The 21,743-nt window shown below is 44.5% G+C and overlaps 1 protein-coding gene across 1 annotated transcript; it reads right to left on the bottom strand.

The window, feature by feature from the left end:
- Positions 1-271: 271 nt before the first annotated feature.
- On the bottom strand, positions 272-20,600 carry CRELD1 (cysteine rich with EGF like domains 1). Its single transcript, XM_039333361.1, has 11 exons — positions 20,352-20,600; positions 17,196-17,349; positions 16,798-16,880; positions 14,587-14,697; positions 13,167-13,258; positions 10,915-11,091; positions 8,468-8,563; positions 6,812-6,895; positions 5,186-5,281; positions 2,586-2,732; positions 272-1,429 (listed from the first exon to the last, which is right to left on the bottom strand). Exons 2-11 carry the CDS (start codon positions 17,328-17,330, stop codon positions 1,209-1,211), a joined length of 1,242 nt encoding a protein of 413 aa, XP_039189295.1. The 5' UTR covers positions 17,331-17,349; positions 20,352-20,600; the 3' UTR covers positions 272-1,208.
- Between the last annotated feature and the right edge of the window lie 1,143 nt (positions 20,601-21,743).

The raw sequence follows: 21,743 nt of genomic DNA, 5'->3' as shown, positions 1-21,743 counted from the left end.
TTAGTTGAAATTCCACTCATTCCTGTCCAATAGTCCAAGGATCAAAGTTTCATGCATGAGAAAAGACCGACAAAACTTGGAGAAGGCTCATGTGGTTTTTGAAAACAGAGACAGAGGAACATTTTGGAGAAGACATTTCTTCAAGTCTTCTCCAAAAATTCTTTTAACGTGAAGGCTGAAGCGAAATTGCAAGTTTCGAACCTTGTGTGTACAAGTTTGGCAGAACAAAAACCACTGGCACGTGAGACAGAGAGGGTGCAATGGTAGGAGCTGCGTGGGTTTAGACACATTTATTTTTCCTGAGATACAGAATTGCAAAGCGAAAAGGTGGACATGCAGGCCTCTTTCAATTTCCTTCGCCTTCCAAGCTGCCCCCAACAGAGTGAGAGCAAGCCCATACATTTATTATGCAGATGAGAAAATTTTGAAATGTACCACTTCTGACCACACAAATAAGTGTATATATATTGTTACCGTATTTTCCGGCGTATAAGACGACCCCCGACTTTGGAGAAGATTTGCATGGTTTAGAAAGTCGTCTTATACGCCGGAAAATACGGTATTTATTAAATTTATATTATGCTATCTCTTGTGATACTGGTTGATTCAATACAGGGTGATTCTGAGGTCAGCCCAAACACTGGATCCTACCTGAAGCGGAACACTCTAACAATGTATTGCTGCCATTTCTCTCTTCCTTCAATGCAATGTGTAGGTCAACTCTTAGCCAAAGGACAAGGTTTCCCCAAAAGCCAGCAGGGAACCACCCCACGCCAACACAAACCCAAAGAGCTGAGCTTTTCTCCAGTTAGCCTTGGCAGCCCCAAGTGGGAAAGATCATAGCTTATTGGGATGAACTCTTCCAGGATCATCCAACATGCATGGAGAGTGGGTCAGTTGGACAATAATAGGGGCGGTGTCTTCTGAACCTCAAATTTCCTTAAGGGGTATCCAGTCCCTTCTAATACCTGTCAGGACCTCTCAGTGATAGGCCTGCATGATTTCCCAGCTCCTATTTGTCCCTCCAGCGTATCTTCAGAAAGTCAAGGCTTGTTTTAGGCCAGATGGGGATGCAGGTTGTGTTTCCCATCTCCTGGTTTCAAACCTGCTAAGATAAGGGGGAAAGGGTAGGGGGTCAAGGTATTCCTGCCCCCCCAGCTGGCTCTCCGAGGCAGGAAGCAGGTAAGGGAGTGAACCCTGCCTAAGCCCTATCTGCCTTTCATGAAGCCATCGAGAACGCGGTCGCTGCGCTCCGACATCCAATAGCCGGCCATCGCAGCGACGGCACCTATGAAAATGGCAGTGAAGACCATGTCTCCTTTGGCAGCCAAGGTGGCCAGCGCGCAGATGATGGCCCCGAAGAACATCTGCTGCAGCACAACCACTTCGTCATCTGTAATGTCGTCAAAGAATCCTTTTTCGGGAGCATCTGCGGGGCAACAAAGAGGTCATCAGCAGTGGCAAGGGCAGTCAGGTTTTGAGCTCTGGAGCAGTTTGGCTCTCTAGGTCAGTGTTTCTGAACCTTGGCAAGTTTCAGATGTGTGGACTTCAACTCCCAGAATTACCCAGCCATCAAGGGGAATTCTGGGAGTTGAGGTCCACACATCTGAAACCTGCCAAGGTTCAGAAACACTGGTCTAGGTTCGCCCTTCCCCTGCCCGCTATGTAAAAACTGAGCCTCAATTTGATTCAGAAATATATTTAAGTAGTAATTCCACAATTCATTTTTTTTATCTTTTAACAACCCTGTAATCCAGGGGTAGGCAACCCTGGTTTTTTTATGACACGTGGACTTCAACTCCCAGAATTCCTGAGCTGGCCCAGGAATTCTGGGAGTTGAAGTCCACGAGTCATAAAAGAGCCAAGGTTGCCTACCCCTGCTGTAATCCCTTGCCTCAGGGTGGAGTTGGGGCAACTGAATAGAGCTGAGCATTTACTGGCTGGATGCTCTTCCTGATGCCTACATGGAGTTCGCAGCAGATGTTTTTTCTTTGTTCCCAGAGAGAGAAATATCTGTTGCTACCCAGGATCAAACTCACAGTCTCCTGATAGTGAGGCGAGAGCTCCACCTCTAGGCACCGTGCCGCTCAATTCCACAATTCATTTACTCCAAAATAAATCCAAATGTGTGTCTCATTTGGAATATCATTCTGATTGGGATGATTGTGTTTAACTCAATTGTAGACCCCAACTATTCCTGAAAGGGCGGGTTTGTGAGGAAATGTCTGCAGAATACAGGGAGCAGAGAACGACAAAGAAGACGGATCCCAAAGCTGGTCCTAGACAGAATTATGGCTACTGCACAGCAAGAAGCTTTGAGCTGTCAAGGATGCCAGACTGGTCTAGTGGTTAAGGCACCTGGCTAGAAACCAGGAGACTGTGACTTCTAGTTCCGCCTTAGGCATGAAAGAAGGCTGGATTTGAGCCCGTCATTCTCTCTCAGCCCAACCCACATCATATTACATCACAAGGTTCTTGTTATGGGGAAAACAGGAGGAGGAATGAGTATTAGGTCACCTTATTTGCAAAAGCAACAAAGGCGAGATATAAATAAATAAAAATAAAATGCACCTACTAACTTTTACCTGGGGGTTTGTCTTCCACACAGATCCCCTCTTTGCGTAGATGTCCCTCAGCGCAAACACAGCGATAGCTGCCATCTGTGTTCTCACAAACCTCGTTGGCGCCCGTACACACAGGTTCCTCCACTTCACCAGCACATTCATCCACATCTGGGAGCCAATAAGGTCATAGAATCATAAACATATTGGCTAAAATTCCTCCATTTTGTATTTCCCATTTTCATCCACCAATGCAGCAGCCATGTTTTCTGAGCTCTGCAGGGTCATCATCCCTGCTCAACTGCTGCTCTTCACTCACCGTTTCTAACCCAGTAAATCCTTGCTTTTCCTAACCTTGATTCAGCAGATTTCAAGTGTCGAAGGACAAATCTAAATTCGGGCTTTGCTCCAAACAAGGGGAAAAAAAAATCTGTGGCCTAGCAAATCAATCCAGATAAGGTTTGCATATTTTATATGCTATATCTTACCTGCCGTGAGCTCTCAGGCCTCTTCTTCCACTAGCTTGTTACATTTGGGATTAACAATTGGAGAAAAGGGAGCTGAGTGCTCAAATGCCATGACAAAATACAGATAGTCCTGGACTTATTGAGCCCAAAATTTCTGTTGCAAAGCGAGACAATTGTGAAGTGAACTTAGCCCCATTTTACAACCTTTCTTGACACAGTTGTTAAGTGAATTATTCTAGTTGTTAAGTTAGCAACAATGTTGTTAAGGGAACCTGGCTTCCCCATTGACTTTGCTTGTCAGAAGGTCAGAAAAGGTGATCACATGACCCAGGACATAAGTATGAGTCAGTTGTCCAGCAGCCAAATTTTGATCATGTGACCATGAGAATGTTCCAATGCTTGTTAAGTGTGAAAAATGGTCCTAAGTCACATTTTTCAGTGCTGTTGTAACTTTGAACAGTCACTCAACGAACTGTCGTAAGTCAGGGACTACCCTTACCGATAGCCAACTATGATCCACCTCTTTATTTAACTCTATGTGTTTCAGTTCATTCCTTGAAACTTTCTATCCATAATTCCACGGCTTTCCTACAACTTTTTCTGGAACTCCTCTATTCCCTCTTTGGCTGGGCTGCATACCTGCCAAAGGACAAAACCTCAGGTTACTCTTTAGACCCTAGTTCAGTGATCAGTAACTCTTTCACAGCGAACTCCCCAATGAAAGCAACCAGATCCTGCAAAATCCCACCCGTCAGAACTCTTGTGGAAAAAGACGGAAATCTTCTGACATTTTACATGAGATTTTTGGCATTCCCCACGTGGATTTTTGTGACTTCAGCCATTTGATTAATTATATTAACTTTGATGCAATCATGGGGGAGGAATTTGCAGGTATTGATTGGCAATAACTACAGCTGCCACAGCATTCATTCATTCCATTTCTATAGCTGCCCATTTCAGTCAATGACTTTCGGCGGCATACAGTTCAAAAAATACCCTACCATCCAAAATGCTAAAAACATTTTAAACCAATAAAAACACTAAAGACATCCAGATTATATACACACACATCCAAGATACTTGGCCAGTTGGCAATACAACCAGGCAATGGGGCCCTGAACACATTCAGCCTCTCAGGCACCGAAATGCAGATACGATTTTAGGACCTTACGAAAGGCTTAACAGGGTTGGGGCCAATTTAGAGTATTTTCCGGGATAGAGCCAACCACCATAGCCCCATCTGGAGTCCAAGGAAAACAGATTGCAACAATTCAGCAACTCCCAAAGTTAAAATTAAAGGAGTCCTTGCTGCTTTAACAGACCAAGTCCTCTAGGCTGCCCAGAAGATTGGCTGCCTCCCAGTTATGCAGGAATAGGAATACCCAGCCAAGGAACTGCCAAAAAAGCCAATGGCAAACAGCCCAGTCAAAGAATCTCTAAGACCGCCCCCGCTAACACTGACAGGGCAAGCCACCAGAACATAAACTGAGAGTAAACCCCACTCCTTACTAGCACTGATGATGTGACTTAGTTTGAGTAATGAAACTGGGTAGAAGCCATGGGGGAACAATGGTTAGAATGCAGTGTTGCACTGACTCTGCCCACTGCCAGGAGTTCGATCCTGACCAGCTCAAGGTTGTCTCAGCCTTCCATCTTTCCGAGGACTTAAGATTGTTGGGGGCAATATGCAATATGCTGACTGGGTTAACCGCTTAGTGCTGCAAAGCAGGGGTCCCTAACCCCTGGACTGTGGCCCACTACTCGGCCTTGAGCCATTCAGAGCCAGGCCGTGGAAGTGGCAAGTGAGCATGCACGTGCGTGCGCATCCCAACTTGCACGAGCAGCGGGCAAGCACGTGTGCATGCTCCATTTGCGTGAGTGGCTGGCATGTGTGCCTGCCACTTGCACAAACAGAGCTGCACGCACCTGCGCCCTTGCCCACCACTCATGCAGAACTATCCCCTCTCCCCCCCCCACTGCTGGTCCACAGAGCTGGAAACGTTGGGGAATTCTGCTGTAAAGCACTATGAAGCAGTATATACAAGTCTAAGTGCTATTGCTCATATGAAACATCTGCATGAAAACAACCAAATTCAGACAGCGCCAAGGACTCCTGATAGGAACACTTGCACAGAAAGGGGTGATACTTGAACTTACCAAGGCATTTGACACCATCTCGCTGGTATCCCTTGTTGCATTTTTTGCAGCGAGAAGGCCCAGCACCCATGCAGCCAATACAAGGCTTGGCACAGTCTAAAGAGAAAGTAGAGAGCAAAATGAAGAGCTGGGCCTAGGCATTGACCCCTAGGGGTAAGTAAGGCTGGATGGCTAGCTGGCTGAATGAAAAGGTAAGGGAGAAATATCAGAACATTATTTTTGTATGAACCACAGCAGTTAAAGGTATCAGGCTAGAAACCAGGAGACTGTGAGTTCTAGCCCCTCCTTGGGTGCAAAGCCAGCTGGGTGGTCTTGGGCCAATCCTTCTCTCCCAGCCTTAGGAAGAAGGAAGAGGCAAAGGCAAATTGTTTCCCAAAAACCTTGCAAAGAAAATTGCAGGGATTGGTCCAGGCCAGGGATAGGCAACCTTGGCTCTTTTATGACTCATGGACTTCAACTCCCAGAATTCCTGAGCCAGCATAGCTCAGCTTGGAAACCTCTCCTTTTCCCCTCAGCATGGCTGGCTCAGGAATTCTGGGAGTTGAAGTCCACGAGTCATAAAAGAGCCAAGGTTGCCTACCCCAGCTTATACCAGTGGTGGCGAACCTATGGCATGGGTGCCAGAGGTGGCACTCAGAGCCCTCTCTGTGGGCACGCGCGCCGTCGCCCCAGTCCTAGGCTTTCAGCTGGGTTTTAAAAAACCTTTTTGCTTTAGGTCTCCGCCGCCGTGTGCAAAAAAAAAAAAAAGGTTCAATCAATGAGTCAATTTCAACTTCTCGTGGGGAAAAAAAGATCTTGCAAAGTTGGAATTGACTGATTGAACTTTTTAGTCCCACCCAGTCTGCCGTTACCACTGAGGCTGCGCCCACCCAATGGGCCACACCCACCCGATGGGTCACACCCATCCAATGGGCCACACCCACCCGGCACCCGACAATGCATAAGTGGGTTTGGGGTTGCAGTTTGGGCACTCGGTCTCTAAAAGGTTCGCCATCACTGGCTTAGACCATTCCTGTGTGATAGATTCCAGGGTTTTCTTATAATCCAAAATAAATCTCTTTCATAGCAACCGAACCAGTAAAAGGGGTGTAGCAACAGATAGAATGGCTGGCTCAGGAATTCTGGGAACGGAAGTCCACGAGTCATAAAAGAGCCAAGGTTGCCTACCCCTGGCCCAGGCAATTGCTAACAGTAAGAAACTGACTCAAAGGCACACATGCACAAATAAATGTAGTAAGCCTAACATGAAGCGTCAGTCCGTCTACTACTTCCTGCTTACGACTGAAACATAGGCTGCTCTTATAGAGGTAAATCTGCCCACCTGGCTAAGAATGTCTGCCTATGGGAGATGGGAAAAACAGTGTCCTCAATTGGGAGATCATGTCATTTTTGCATATGTTTTGCTCCCATGAAGAGTCTGATGCCTACCAGGATTCATGCACCAAGGCAAGACAAACGAGGGTTGATGTGCTCATGGCATGGCTTCCCACATTACCCAGAGGAACGGAAACATCAGATCATCTGCCGAAGACCCATTTCTCCGGCAGAAGCAGGTCTGCTTCCTGAATGGGTTCGAGGGCTGCCTACAGCAACAGACGGTTCATTTTGGAAGTTTTCATCTCTTACCTCGGCACTCATAGGAGCCTTCTGTATTGACACAGAACTGGTTGCTGCGACAGTGTGCCATATCGGTGCCACATTCATCTATGTCTGTAAGAAAGATGGAGAGATCAAGATAGGGGAGGCAGAAGACCTTCTCTCCCTCCCTCCCTCCCTCTCTCTCTCTCAGTTCCCATGAAGGAATCTTACATTCTTCCTTGAGCTTCTACGTTGCTGTTTCTCTTATTAATATTTACTAAATTTATTGTGGCTACCTGCTGTAAAAGACTCCAGGTCAGTGGTTCTCAACCTTTTTAATGCCGTGACCCCCCAACCGGTCGTAAGTCGAGGACTACTCAACCGGTCGTAAGTCGAGGACTACTCAACTGGTGCAGCACCGTTTGCAGAATGGGACTTTTGGCGGGCTCAGCAGGGCAGAGACAGCCTGGACAATTCCTATTGGCTTTTGAAAGCCAATAGAATTAGACTCTATTCAACAGAGTCTATTCTATTGGCTTTCAAAAGCCAATAGAATAAAAGGGAGTAGCACAGCTAAGGGGGGAAAAAATGGCGGACTGCGTTGTTTGGCAACCCCTGTGAAATGGTCGTTCGACCCCAAATGGGGTCCCGACCCACAGGTTGAGAACCACTGCTCTAGGTAGCTTGTAACAGGAGTCCTCAATCTTGGCAACTTTAAGACTTGGGGACTTCAACTCCCAGAACTCTGAGAGTTGAAGTCCCCAAGTCTTAAAACTGCCAAGATGGAGGGCCCCTGGCTTATAACATCCAAATATACATATATAACAGTTAAAAACACGATACAGGTACACCTCAATTTAGACCTATTCATTTAGCGAATGTTCGGAGTTACAACAGCACTGAAAGAAGTGAGTTATGACCATGTTTCACACTTATAACCGTGGCAGCTGCATCCCCATGGTCAGGTTATCAAAATCCAGATGCTTGGCTCATATTTATGACGGTCGCAGTATCCCGGGGTCACCTTTTGTGACCTTCTGACAAGCAAAGTCAACGGGGAAGGCAGATTCTCTTAACAACCGTATTACTAACTTAATAACCACAGCCATTCACTTAGCAACTGTGGCAAAAAAGGTCATAAAATGGGACAAAGCATATTTAACAACTGTCTCGCTTAACAACAAACGTTGGGCTCAATTGTGGTCCTAAGTCGAGGACTATCTATCTTCACGATTATTTACTGAATTTATTATAGGTTGTCTCTGACTTATGATCTCAATGGGGCCTGCCGAATTATTCTCGTAAGTCACGACAATCATAAAGTGACCAACTCAATTTTGTGACCATTTTTTTCCAGCAGTCATTAAGCAGGTGGGCTGGTTGTTAAGTGAACCCTTTGTTCACTATGGAGTGTTTTCAGCAAAAATGTCATTAAATCGTGGTCACATGACTGCGGAACACTGCAAAGAGCCGACCAGTTGCCAAGTGCCCAAAATTCAATCATGTGACTGCAAGGGGGGGGAGGAGGAATTGGCTTGTAAATGCCTTTTAAGGAGCCTGTTGTAATTTTGAACGGTCGCTAAGTGATCGGTCATAAATTGAGGACTACCTGCACCATATGCAGTAGAAGCAGGCCTTTGAAGGAAGTCTGCCTTTTCCAACATCACCCAGCAACTCCAGACCTTTCCAGGGCCACAGGCTCACCGATGCATCGTTGGTTGTGCAGCATCCAGCCTCTCTTGCAGCGTAGACAGCTGGTCTCCTCAGGGCCTGAACAGCGCCCACAGGCCCGGTAGCACTCTGGGTGGGAGACAGAATTGTGTGAAAAGGAACACAGTCTACGACTGATGTGAGGTGGAAACTTGAGAAGCAAAAGCAGCACAGGGCTGAAGAAAACGCTGTTCCCAGTGGTGTGCAAAGCAAAGTTGTATGCAAAGAAGTTGTATGCAAAAAGCAAAGTTAAAAACAACTGTAGTTTACGTTGCCAACCTGCCACGTAAACTACAGTTATTTTTAACTTGGCTTTGGGATGCTTTGAGATGGGTAGATGGGATGGGGAGATCGCCTATTTCTTGCGTTGAGCTTTATTTTATAGTATGTGTGTGGTATAACTCTTTTCACACATAAAGCAACACACGATCCATGGTGATTAGCATGCAGCATTGCAGGCTACTTCTGCTGACTGCCTGCAGTTTGGCAGTTCGATTCTCACAGGCTCCAGGTTGACTCAGCCTTTCATCCTTCCGAGGTCGGCAAGATGGATCCAGATTGTTTGGGGGGGGGGGATATGCTGACTCTGTAAACTGCTTAATGTGGGCTGTAAAGCACTATGAAACGGTATATATAAGTCTAAGTGCTGTTGCTATTGCTAAATGCTGCTAAGGTACTATAAATGTAACTGTAAATATAGTATTGACTTGGTTGATTATGAAACTTTGATTTGCTTGCTCTTGCAAGCTTTAAAGTAGACTGTATTTAAAATAAAACATTTCTAGGTTGGCATAAGCTAATTGGTTGCGTTTGGGATGTGTGTGTGTGTGTGTGTGTGTGAGAGAGAGAGAGAGAGAGAGAGAGAGAAACGCTGCATGTTCTTGTTTGTTGTTATAAGGGTAATGTTAATCATTATCTTACAACACTAAGAGAAATACCAGAAATTCCTCTGCCTTTTCTTTATTTCTTGCAGAAAGCATCTCTTCTTATGTGTAAGAAAAACATCACTAAAAAATATAGTTCCTTCACTGGGCCTGGGTTTTTTTTTTAAATTACATGTTCTGCTTGCTAAAGACATGGGTGCCAGTAAAATTAATCAAGGACAGAGGTTTTTTTAAAAATAAAAATGGAATTGTGCTAATGAAAAAGAAATTAAGGAGATCAACTCCCACCTTTGTCCTATAAGCTGCTGACCGGGTGACCAAATGGTTTATTTAATTTTTTTTTAAAAAACCTTTAATCTATCATTCCGGCTGATAACAGATTCTAATGTAAAGCGATTTTTGAGTCAGCAAAAGCAAAGATGTGTTCCCGTTATTTTCTATAGGAATTGATCGTGTTTTCAAAATCATCCTCTTAATTGAACTTTCTGCAATTGAGTGGTAATTCATACCCAGTGTGGCTCTACATGTGGCTTGAGGGTGAAAAATGAGGGAGCACTTTCTAGGGCCAGAAAACTTGAAACATTCGGAGAAACCTCTGTTTTTCATTTTATGCACATGGCTAATATAGATCAGCAATGATTATAATCAATGCATTATAGATGGTTCCTTCTTTTGAGAGAAGGACTGGTCAAAGGTCACCCAGTTTTGTGCCTAACGTGGGATTAGAACTCACCGTGTCCTGAGTGCTAGCCTGGTGTTTTAACCATTACACCAGGCTGGCTCTCTTCCTAATTTAGTACTTTCTAGACACTGTATGTTATACTACAACAAAGTCGTGCTTCATATCTATCATACTTATTGGAGAAGACTGGAAAGTATAAAGCAGACATGGAAAGCAAATATAAACAATGAACAGATTAATTACCCATGTTCAGAGAATGTAAATGTAAGATGGGTAGCTTTTAAATTCAAAACATTTATCTTTCCTAAAAAATAATGGTTATTATATTCAATTTAGAAAGAAGATAAGAGATATTTTCAGACCCTCCTCTTCTCTCCCTTTCAAACGGCCAAAGCTTGGAACAAAAGCTACCATTTAGGACAGGGGTCTTCAAACTTGGCCCTTTTATGACTTGTGGACTTCAACTCCCACACGTGCCTGGCTGAGGAATTCTGGGAGTTGGAGTCCACAAGTCATAAAAGGGCCAAGTTTGAAGACCCCTGATTTAGGATATAAAGGGAAGAGGGACATTGTTTACAGAAAGACACCATCTATGGTAGTATTAACCTGAAAGGGGCTTTATTGATTCCTGGCAACTGCCAGGATTACATCCTGGAGTTTTCTTGGCCAGATTTCAGAAGTGATTTGCCGTTGCTTCCTTCCTAGGGCTCAGAGAAGTGACTGGCCCAGGGTCACCCAGCTGGCTTTGTGCCTAAGGCAGGACTAGAGCTCACCATCTCCTGATTTCTGGCCCAATGCCTTCTCCACCACACCCAAGAGATTACAAAATGACAATTCCACGACCTTCCCCAGCCCAGCACAAACACTCTACATACCCGCACATACCAGGTGGCTGTCATTGCGAGCAGCTTCATAGTAGCCATCTCCACACTCAGAACAAAAGGGACCACCGTAGCCAGTCTGGCACATGCAGAGGCCAGTGCCCCCACGTGTGCCTTCACCATCACACTGCCCATATCCACTGCAAGGCTTCTCGGCACCCCCAGGGCAGGCTGCGGAGAGATGGAAATCAGAAGCGGAAACCAACATGTAGCGTGGCTCTAACTCTGCAGTGCTCAGATTTCTTACTTCACCTTTTCTTCCCATTCCAGATACCTACATTTTGCAATGTTAAGAATTTTCATTAAAAACTTCAGTATTTAAAGATTCAAGTCTCACCCCCACCACTTCAAGCGGACCGGCTCTCCTTATCCCATCAGGTGACCCATTTATCCAGTGCTTTTTTTCTAAAAAAAAAAAAAAAGGTGCTGGAACTCACACACGTCATACAACCTGCCTTGCCTACCCTACAAGGTTCCATCCAAAAAAGGTGCCGGAACTCCGTTCTGGGCGTTCTATTAGGAGAAAAAGCCCTGCATTTATCCGTCCGTCCGTCCATCCATCCATCCATCCATCCATCCTATATGGCCAGCCACTCATGTATGGGGAAAGAAACTGAGTGCTTAACTAGTGTGATTAATTTTGGGCATCACAATTTACAGAGGATTCAGAGAACTGGAAGAGCTCAAAGAAAGACAATAAAGAAAGACTGGAAGCTAATTTGTATGTGGAGAGATTGTGAAATGTTTAACTCTGAGAGGAAAAGTTGGAAAGGGGATTATTAACACTCTTCTAGCATCTGAAAGCTGTCACAAAGAGCATACCTGTGGCTGATTTTCTGTCCCCCCAGAAGGCAGGATGTAGATTACTGGTCTCAATTTATAGGAAGGTAGATTCTGATTGGCTACTGGAAACATTTCTTAACAGGAAAAGCAGTTGGACTCTGGACCTCAATTGCCTTGGAAGGTTTCTCTCCATTAGATGCACTTAAATAGACTCTGGATTTCCATCTGTCAGAGATATTTTATTTTGGACTCCCATACTGAATGGCCTGAGTGATCCCTTCCAACTGAATTAGTGACTGAATATTACTCTTTTTCAAATGATTGGAAATCCTAGGTAATCTTCGCTTACCAACTGCCTTGTTTAGCAATTGTTCAAAGTTACAGTGGTGCTGAAAAAATAACTTTACAACTAATGCCACCATTTACTACTTTGCAGAGTCATTCAGTTATGTGATCACCATTACAGTCAGTATGTGTAGTCCTGTGCCTGACCTCTTGTTTTTCTTCCCCTACTCTTGCAGAATGGAGGATTGGAGAGAAAGAATTACAAGAGAGGAAGCAAGAACGCAATACGGAATACACATCGAGAGCAAGGCACTGGCATCAGCAACCACAAGTGTGCTACACAAATCGCCTAGTGTATTCCCCATTGTGTGCCTGCTTACTGTCCAATTCTCCACTCTGTGAGTGGAGGAGGAATGGGTCAGGCAGAGAGACTGCCTGCAGAAATGGATTTTTTTCCCTCTCTCCCATCCTCCTCTTGCAAAGTGGAGATATTGGAAAGGAAGGGATTGCAAGAGAGTAGCCAGGCACACAGTGAAGAATACCCACACGTAGCACATTCACGACTGCCATCTGCATCGCTTTCAATGTGTATTCCTCCTTGTGTGGCTGCTTATTCTCTTGCAATCCCTTCCTACCCAATTAATGGAAATGCAAATATTAATTCCCTTCTTGTTAATTACCCAAGTGTAGGATAACAAAGCCAAACAGTGGAGGAATGGGGAAAAGGAAAGCAGTTGCAGTCATGTGATTTTCCACTTTAGCAACTGCTTCACTTAATGTCAGACGTGCTGGTCAGTTGTGGTTGCTAAATGAGGACTATCTGTATTAAAACAAACCATCTCAGATCTGTTTATTACACTTTCATGATCCTTTCCCCCATCTGGTGCCTTCTAGAAATATTGGAACTCTCCTCATCTCCAGCCAAGTAGCCAGCAGAAATGTTTCCTGGTTACAGAATCAGCAGAAGGCCCTTGAAAATATATTCTTCTAAGAATCGCAGGAGTATATCTCAGACCCTTAGCTCATATGTGGATTAAGAAATTAAATCAGGGAGAATAACTGGAGTCTTTGCTCCAGCCAGATTCTGGAGGATCCACAGATGAGGTAAGGATCTGAGATGCACAAAGGCTGTTGGAGCATCCCCTCCAATAAACCCCAGGGGCCTTTGAAACACTCACTCTGGCAATCAGGGCCATAGGTGCCAGATGGGCAGCATAATTTCAGGGTATCCATGCACAGCCATTGGAAAAAGTCTGGATGCTGCTGCTGCCTAAGGAAAAAAAAATCTTCTGGTTATTGCCGCTCCTCATTCCACCACGCTGCAATTTATCAATTATACAAGCTCTGTACAACTCCCAATAATGAAACAGCTATATAGTATTTGGGCAGGAGATGGAAACAGATACAAAGTCAGATCATGGGTCCATACACCACAGGATTGTCTACACCAGGGATCCTTAACTCCTGGGCCACACGCCAGTACCGGTCCATGGCCTGTTAAGAACTGAGCAATACAGCTGGATGTGAATGACAGGCGAGCAAAGTTCCAGCTGTATTTGCAGCCACTTTCCAACATTAGTATCACTGACTCAGCTCCACCTCAGATCAGGAATGAATAGACTAGACTAGACTAGACTAGACTAGACTAGACTAGACTAGACTAGACTAGACTAGACTAGACTAGACTAGAGTAGAGTAGAGTAGAAGCTGGAAGGGACCTTGGAGGTCTTTTAGTCCAGCCCCCTGCTCAGGCAGGAGACCTTATACCGTCTCAGACAGGTGAATGTCAGGTCTCTTCTTAAAAATCTCCAGTGATGGAGTGCCCACAATTTTGGGGGGTAAGCTGTTCCATTGGTTGATTGTCCTCATTGTCAGGAAGTTTCTCCTTAATTCCAGGTTGCTTCTCTCCTTGATCAGTTTCCAACCATTGTTTCTCATCCTTCCCTCTGGTGCTCTGGTGAACAACCTGGCCCCCTCTGCCTTGTGGCAGCCCCTCAGATACTGGAACACTGCTACCATGTCTCTCCTATTTCTTCTTTTCTTTAGACTAGCCAAACCCAAGTCCCGTGGCCATTCTAGGTTGCAACCTCCTCCTTTCCATCTCTTAGTCCAGAGGTAGGCAACCTTGGCTCTTTTATGACTTGTGAACCTCAACTCCCAGAATTCCTGAGCCAGCATGGCTCAGCTTGGAAACTTCTCTCTTTCCCCTCAGCATGGTTGGCTCAGGAATTCTGGGTGTTGAAGTCCATGAGTCATAAAAGAGCCAAGGTTGTTTTCTACAAAACCAGTCCCTGGTGCCAGAAAGGTTATGGGCCATTGGTCTACACTGACTAGAGGTGGTGCCTGGGGTTTCCAAGGTCTACCCGGAGATGCTTTCTGCAGACAAAGCAGATATTCTATCTCTGAATTTGTTTTTTTTTATTTAACTTTGCCTACTGAATTATGTGGATCATTGACGTTCCTCCTTCCAACCCCATGGCTTGAATTTTCCTCCTGCTAACGTGGGGGAAATACCGGTATGATCTGTAGTAAATAAGCCTCCGGATTGAGCTTCTTCCACATTAAGTAAGTTAAAGCATCCTCCTCTTTTTGACTCACTCATGAAACCACCAATGTTCTACGTGGTCTTCACTTCGCTCCAGCAGCTGGTGGCAGGCAAAATCTGATGTAGAACACACACTTTCCAGTACTTCCAACAGACGTGTCTCACTGGGAGGGGAGAAAGAGACCACATGAGAATTGAGGAAGCTGGACAAGGCAAGGCAGAGTTCTGCCCTAGAAAGTCTACCCTGCCTGCTTGACCAAAACAGCCCTCTGTCATCCCTCTGAGCCAGGGTTATTCAGCTTTGGCAGACTGAAGATGGGTGGGCTTCCCCATTGATTATGCCTATCAGCAGGTCGCAAAAGGTGGTCTCATGACCCTGGGACACTGCAACCGTCGTAAATATGAACCAATTGCCAAGCATCTGAATTTTGATCACGTGACTGTGGGGATGCTGCAACGGTCATAAGTGTGAAACATGATTATAGGTCGCTTTTCAGTGCCGTTGCAACTTTGAACGGTCACTAAACGAATGGTCAAGGACTACCTGCATTGGCCTTTCATACAGGGAACTTAAATGAACTTCATATTCTTTCTCAATATTTCATCCAGATATTCTTTGGGCCAGCAGCCAATCTCTAATGCTTTCCTTCCTCCCCAGAGTCAAGTCAGGAGCTGGCCAAATGACAGGCAAGTGACTCGGGGGACGCTGTGAGCAACAGCTGTGGGAGCATGGAACAAACATGGAAGGTGTTTGTCAAGCAAGGGAACATTTCCTTAGCTAATTAATGTTGCAGCAATCAGCTTCTCACTGCAGATATATTGTAAGGAGAGGAAAAAAAGGATAAAAAGTTGCAATGTATCTTTGTTAGCTTTTTTTTTTTAAGGTAAGCTTTCAAGTTTACTAAAACCAAAACTCACACAATGGATAATTAAAATGGAGAAAAAAGTAACAAACTTGGTGTATTCATAAAGGATGCACAGGGAAGGTTACAGGAGAAAGGAGGGCACATGAAGAATCCCAGATTTGATTGGGTATCTATATAGAAAACATCCCAGCCAATTAATGATGACATCCACAAAGGAAAAAAAAATTGCATTCTGGCTGTGTGCTCATTTTTCAGTTAAAACTGGCAGAAATGAAATCTATCTGCGTTGGTGCAATTCAATCTATTAACCAGCTCAAGTACTATTTTTCTATTAGTTTTTTCCCCCAAAAGTATTAGAATGACATAATTCCCAGCCAGCTATCTGAGTCCATGTGCATTTCCTATCTGGGACCTCTAGTAAATAATGAAGAGTATAACTTTAGAGATGATTGAGCTCCATTTATGTCCTACCATATGATTCATCACTACACAATCTCTGTATGTATGTATGTATGTATGTATGTATGTATGTATGTATATGTATATATATACATAGAAATAAATCTTAGGTTGACTGATATTTCCTTTTAGGCAAGTGAGGACAATACCCTGTAAATGTGCTGAATTTAAAACTTGCTCATTCTTTATAACTCTTTGAAATATTCCCAAATGTTCTGATATTCTTAATGAAATAGCAGGCTTAGCTACCTCTTAAGGGAGAAAAAGTAATTTTTTATTCCAGCCATACATATCATGATCAGCTAATGGAAATCTTTAATGCCTCATTGAGGTGACAATCACTGCCAGAATTCAAAATCACGTGGAATGCTGGGAACTGTTATCCAATAATATTTATTAGTTTATTATATTTATATGCCGCACATCTCACCATCCATGCTTAAGGACAACATGGATATGTATTCATTTAGGGTTTTTTTTGTTTGTTATTGTTATGAAGAGTAAAAAAAGGTCCTATGAAGTTTTTTTTTAAAAAAAAAAAAACCTAGTAATAATAATAACAAACAAAACAAATGCATATGTTTCTTAAAGTTTCCAAGGCTGGGAAGCTCTGTCCTAAGAAAATAAACTGGGCTTTAAGACAGGTTAACACTATCATTTGGCCTCCAGCTGCAATAAAGATTCTGGCAACTGGGGTATTGTCAGAATTTCCACAATAACGTTTAAAATGAAGCAACTGTATGAGTTATCATAGCCTTGGTTGTTGTTGTTTTTATTAAAGAGACTTCATCTTAGGTGTCAAGGCCCATCTTGTTGGCTTTCATGCAATCAGGATGCTAGTAAGAGGTTGCTACTTTCCAACGAAGATACTGGTATGGCCCGGAGTCTGCAGTATCAACATCTCACCAATGGCCTGTTGCAGCCCAGCCTTCAAATCACCTGTTGGCGTATTTGGCAAGCTTCTCTTCTTCCCAGGCTGTGTTCCCGCCCCCGAAGTTCTCTCGCTGTGTCCGCTCCAGACCCTGAGAAGGCAGGACAAGCCTCACAGCAAAGCCAGAGCTGGTCTTCTCACCCCATCCCAGCACAGCAGCCCTCAACCCCATGCAATGCAAACCGACCACCTCCATTGCTGCTTTCTGCCCCTCGTCCTCTATACATCTCCATACCTCTCTCAGCAGCATTTGCTCCCTCCTCCCCAAATCCTATTCTGAGACTGAAGGGGGGGGGAGGAAGGGCAGATGAATGCCTAGCAAACCCAGCTAAATGGGATGTCCACTTTGCATTAATCATAATTACATACACCCAAGCCATTTTGGAGATCCTTTCTAGGCTCCCACCTTATTGAAATTGTCGACAAGACCCCGACAGGTCTGGCAGGTATCTTGCTGGGAACTACCAGAGTTTGGCATCCACTGGAATAGCAAGAGGAAGGAGAACAGAGCAGGTGGGACCCTCATCCTGGAAAAAGCCATTTTCAGACCAGGAACAAGACTGGAAGAAAGAGGAATGTTTACGAGATCAACAAGAGAAGCTGATGGAGCAAGAGACTCCTAGGCGGTAGATACGTGGCAACTTGGGTTAAAGATTATTCTGCATAACCCCCACATCTGTATTCTTGATTTGCAGGGTGACAACCCAAACCTTAACCACAAGAAGTTGGGATCTGAAAATGTCATGCTGTAAGATGTGTTGGAAGCAACTGGACAAGGTCAAACGATCTTCATTTATTTGTTACACTTATATCCCCCCCTTCGCCCCAGAAACTCAAGATCACATATCTAGCCATATATTCAGTTTCCCCAAAAATGACTCTACAAGGGAACTTAGGTCAAGAGACCAAGGTTGGGCCAAAGTCAACCACTCAATCTCCATGCCTGAAGGTATCTTTCACCCTCAGTTTCTATAGTCTTAGTCCAATATCTCAACTGCTCCTCTACCTTACCTCACAATATTAAGTAAGAAAGGAGAAAGATAGAAAAAACAGAAAACAGAATGAGATTTTCAAGGCTCTCTCGAAATCACAAGGAAGAAAAAATCTTGCTTGGGAACATAGTAAAAAAAAAATTGCTAAGACATACTTCTGCCCTGGGCAAGTGAGGAAAAACCCAGAGGATGTAAAGCAAGGGTCTTCAAACTTGGCCCTTTTATGACTTGTGGACTTCAACTCCCAGAATCCCTCAGCCAGTGTGCCTGGCTGAGGAATTCTGGGAGTTGAAGTCCACAAGTCATAAAAGGGCCAAGTCTGAAAACCCCTAATGCAAAGGAAGATTTTGAAAGGAGCCAGCTTTTTTCTAAGGCATGCCGGCTGGGGAATTCTGGGAATTGAAGTCCACATGTCTTCAAACTGCTGGGGCTGAGAAACACCGGTTTATGTCCACTAAACAGAGGCAACCAGAGGAAGGGAAATCAGGGAAAGATTTACATAAGTCCCAAACCTATCCAGTCAAGCATTCCTAAGGAACTAAATGTCTTTAGGAAGTCCGCAGACAGGACTGGAGGACAACCATCTTCTTCCCTGTTATTATTGATTTATATCCAGAGGGATTCTGTATGATTTTGAGATGTGTGGGCTACATTTCCCAGAACTGAAGACTGCTCTCTGTAGCAAATAGATGCTGAGCTTTTTAGTTGGCACTATTAGTCATTATTAAATGAAAAACCTTCCTATGTAACAGAATAACAGAGTTGGAAGGGACCTTAAAGTTCTTCTAATCCAACTCCCTACTCAAGCAGGAGACCCTATACCATTCTGGACAAATGGCTGTCCAATTTCTTCTAAAAAACCTTCAGTGTTGGAGCACCCACAACTTCTAGAGGCAAGTTGCTCCACTGATTGTAATAAAAGTCTGAACATTACTCCTTAGTTCTAGGCTGCTTCTCTCCTTGATTAGTTTCCATCCGTTGCTTCTTGTCCTGTCTTCAGGTGCTTTGGAGAATAGCTTGACTCCCTCTTCTTTGTGGCAGCCCCTGAGATATTGGAACATTTAAGACATTTTTGGAAAGTAAGTGGATAACTGTAATCTCTTCCCCAAGAGCCATTTAGCTGTCAGGCAGCTGCTGTATGGTTTCTGTGCACCTCCAACATTGTTTTCTCTATATTCCCATTGTTGGGAGTGGAGAAACTTAAGCTTTGTGAGGCAAAATAATCTGGAAAACAGGAGCTGTGTTAATCCCAATTATCCAGGATGTAATGCCCACTTAAGCATGCTCACTAATATAAACTACTTTCAAGTCATATAAACTGAAAATAACAGGTCCAATTTATATTTTTTAAAATTAACAAGTCACAACCACATCAGGAAGTAAAAACTGTCACAATCTGGTAGTACCAAAATCCAACAAACATGCATTACACTTTTGAATGAGGTTTGGCCTTGGGCTTCTGCCATTTCCTCATATAGCATCAGCAGTATATAGAAACCTAATTCAACAGCCCAAAACACATTTTAGGCAGGCATTAATCATAAATATAAAAGTCACAGATACAGCAGTAACAGCCAGATCAAGCTACTTGATCTAAAACCCCTGACTTGCAAACTGACATTAAGAAGATGCATCGCATTCTTCAACAAATTGATGGCACCTTACTAAACTTCTAACAATTTAAAGTAAAAGGCAAAAATCCGAATGACCAAGAGATACCCAAAACATTAAAGGTGCTGTAGGTATGGAGAATCCTGATGTCCAGCAGATGGCATCAAATCTATCTTCCTAGCCAGACACCCTCCAAAAGCATTGGACTACAACTCCCACCATTCCTCAGCCTACAATAACCAATATTCACTCTGTCGCCCGGCCCTACCAATGGAGGTTATAAGCAAGCACACCTGGGAAATATGTTACAAGCTAGTTCCGTATTGCTCAGATTATAGCGGCAAGCCACCACAACACAATACGGATGTCAGCTGATACCCACTTCCTTAGAAAGGCAATTATGACTTCAGGATCTAATGGATCATTGAACAAATTAATCCAGAGTTCTCACTTGAGGCACAAATGACCAGGCTCAAATGATCCTACAGTCGGGCACATTATGTGAGGACCTGGATCCCTGGAGAAGTCTGTAATATTGGGAAGAGGTGGAAGGAAAGAGAAGAGGAGGATGACCAACAGCTAAGTGGATGGACCAAGCTGCTGTGGCCATGGGTGCAATGTTGGAAGACTTATCAGTGTGGTCGCTGGAGTCGAAAACGCCTTGATGGCAGTAATCGATACAGAGAACCAGGGGACACGTAAACGGGATGACACGGGATTCCACCTGCTCCGACCTCTCTGCATAGCGGCTCCACCTCCAAAGGAGGGATGCAGCGAAGGTTTTCCCTCCGAGACGCCCCGAGGCCGCCCTCCCTATTTCTGCAGGCAGGAAAAGCTGAAGCCTCCCCACCCCCCGGTGCCACCGAATGGCCAACCCAGCTCCGAAGACAATTCCAAGAAAAACGTGTTTTTTTTTCTGACCCACCGCCCCACGCCTCGCTCGGGGGCTCCAAACCTACCTTGCCTCTCCCCCGCTCGCCCCTCGGGAGAGCAGCGCGAGCCAACGGGGGAGGCCAGGAAATGCAGCGCCCACTTTCGCACACCAGGCGACTCCCGGGTCCGCCGCAGTTCAGCGCTCCTCCCCTCCCTCCTTGGCGACCGCAAGATCGCCATCAGGGAGCCGACCCTTCCTCTCTCCGCCAATGATATCGGGCTGTGTACGATGACATCATTCACTTCGCCTTCCAACGACCAATAGGCGGGCTCCGTTCAGTTCCCCTCGGAGCAGCACCTGTCAAGGCGCTTAAAGAGGCGGCGGAGGCGATCGGTTGTGCTCCTCTGCAGTCGCGAGGGCTGGAGGTGTTGCCGGAACGGGATTATATTTCATCCTCCATTTAAAAACAATCTGGACAAAACAATCCTGTGGCTATTGAACACAGTCTTCTGACTCTGAGCCCAAAACGCCTCGGGGAGCTCATAATCCTGTCTTTTCCACTATGTTGCCCTACAGATTCGTTGAATTTATTATTTTTTAATTCTCTGCCTTTTTGGGAAGATGTAGAAGAGATAAGATTTAGGCGGGGGTGCATAAACACTGTCGCCAGTAGCCTTTGCTTAACTTAACATCTCATGCATTTAAAAGTAGAATCTGCATTTTGCGGTTACTGCCAAGTAAACTTTTGCTTGACACGAAGCAGCTGTGCAAACATCAAGTTTGGGTATGTAAATATGAATTTGGGCGAATTTGTGCCTCAATTTCAATAGTAGAAATATCTTCCTCATTGTAAAATGGACGGGGGAATCCCATTTACAGCAGTTACTGGAGAAACCTCTGGGGAAAAAAAAAACTTTAAGAAAAAATGAAGGAAGATCAGAAATTGCATCACTCCTAGAGGTTCAGGTAGAAACCTGTACATGGAGGAGGCTGCATTGGGAGGCTTTGAAAACCCTTCAAATTCAGGTCAGTTTCCCAACGGAATGAATCAGCCTCCCCAGATTGAGAAGGACTTGAAATACTTAAAGGCCACTTTGATGAAAAACTACCATTTGAAAAAGGCAAGACATTGCCTTCTTCTAACCCCCTCCCCCCAACCTATCTACAAAAGGAGATAAGACATCTGGTATTCTCCAAATATTTTAGCATATAATCCTCATATCCCTAGGCCATACTGGCTAGAAGTGACAATATACTCCAAATCAAGTGCAAATCATCAAATTGTGTACCTCCCTTTGACTTTCCTCAGTCAGGTCAGCAACTTTGAGATGTGTGGATTTTAATTTCACAGGATTCCCAGGTTGGCTCCATCTATTTGAAAATTACTGAGCTGGCAAAACACTGATTTACCCAATAGCTCTCCAGCACAGATATACCATTCCTTCTACTTTTCATTTGACAATGCAAGTACAAAGTG

Source organism: Crotalus tigris, unplaced genomic scaffold, assembly GCF_016545835.1.
Source record: "Crotalus tigris isolate CLP2741 ecotype Arizona unplaced genomic scaffold, ASM1654583v1 scf7180000024474.295514, whole genome shotgun sequence".
In the NCBI taxonomy this organism is placed as follows: domain Eukaryota; kingdom Metazoa; phylum Chordata; class Lepidosauria; order Squamata; family Viperidae; genus Crotalus; species Crotalus tigris.
This window is presented reverse-complemented; position numbering and strand designations above follow the sequence as displayed.

Bases quoted from the DNA above. Each gene is read 5' to 3' on its own strand.
- CRELD1 (XM_039333361.1), bottom strand. From the start codon at position 17,330: ATGGCTTTTTCCAGGATGAGGGTCCCACCTGCTCTGTTCTCCTTCCTC. The intron at 13,259-14,586 runs GTGAGTCAAAAA...TTTTTTCCTTAG, and splicing joins GAACATTGGTGGTTTCATGA to GCAGCAGCAGCATCCAGACT. The intron at 1,430-2,585 runs GTAAAAGTTAGT...GTTGCCCCGCAG, and splicing joins TGTGGAAGACAAACCCCCAG to ATGCTCCCGAAAAAGGATTC.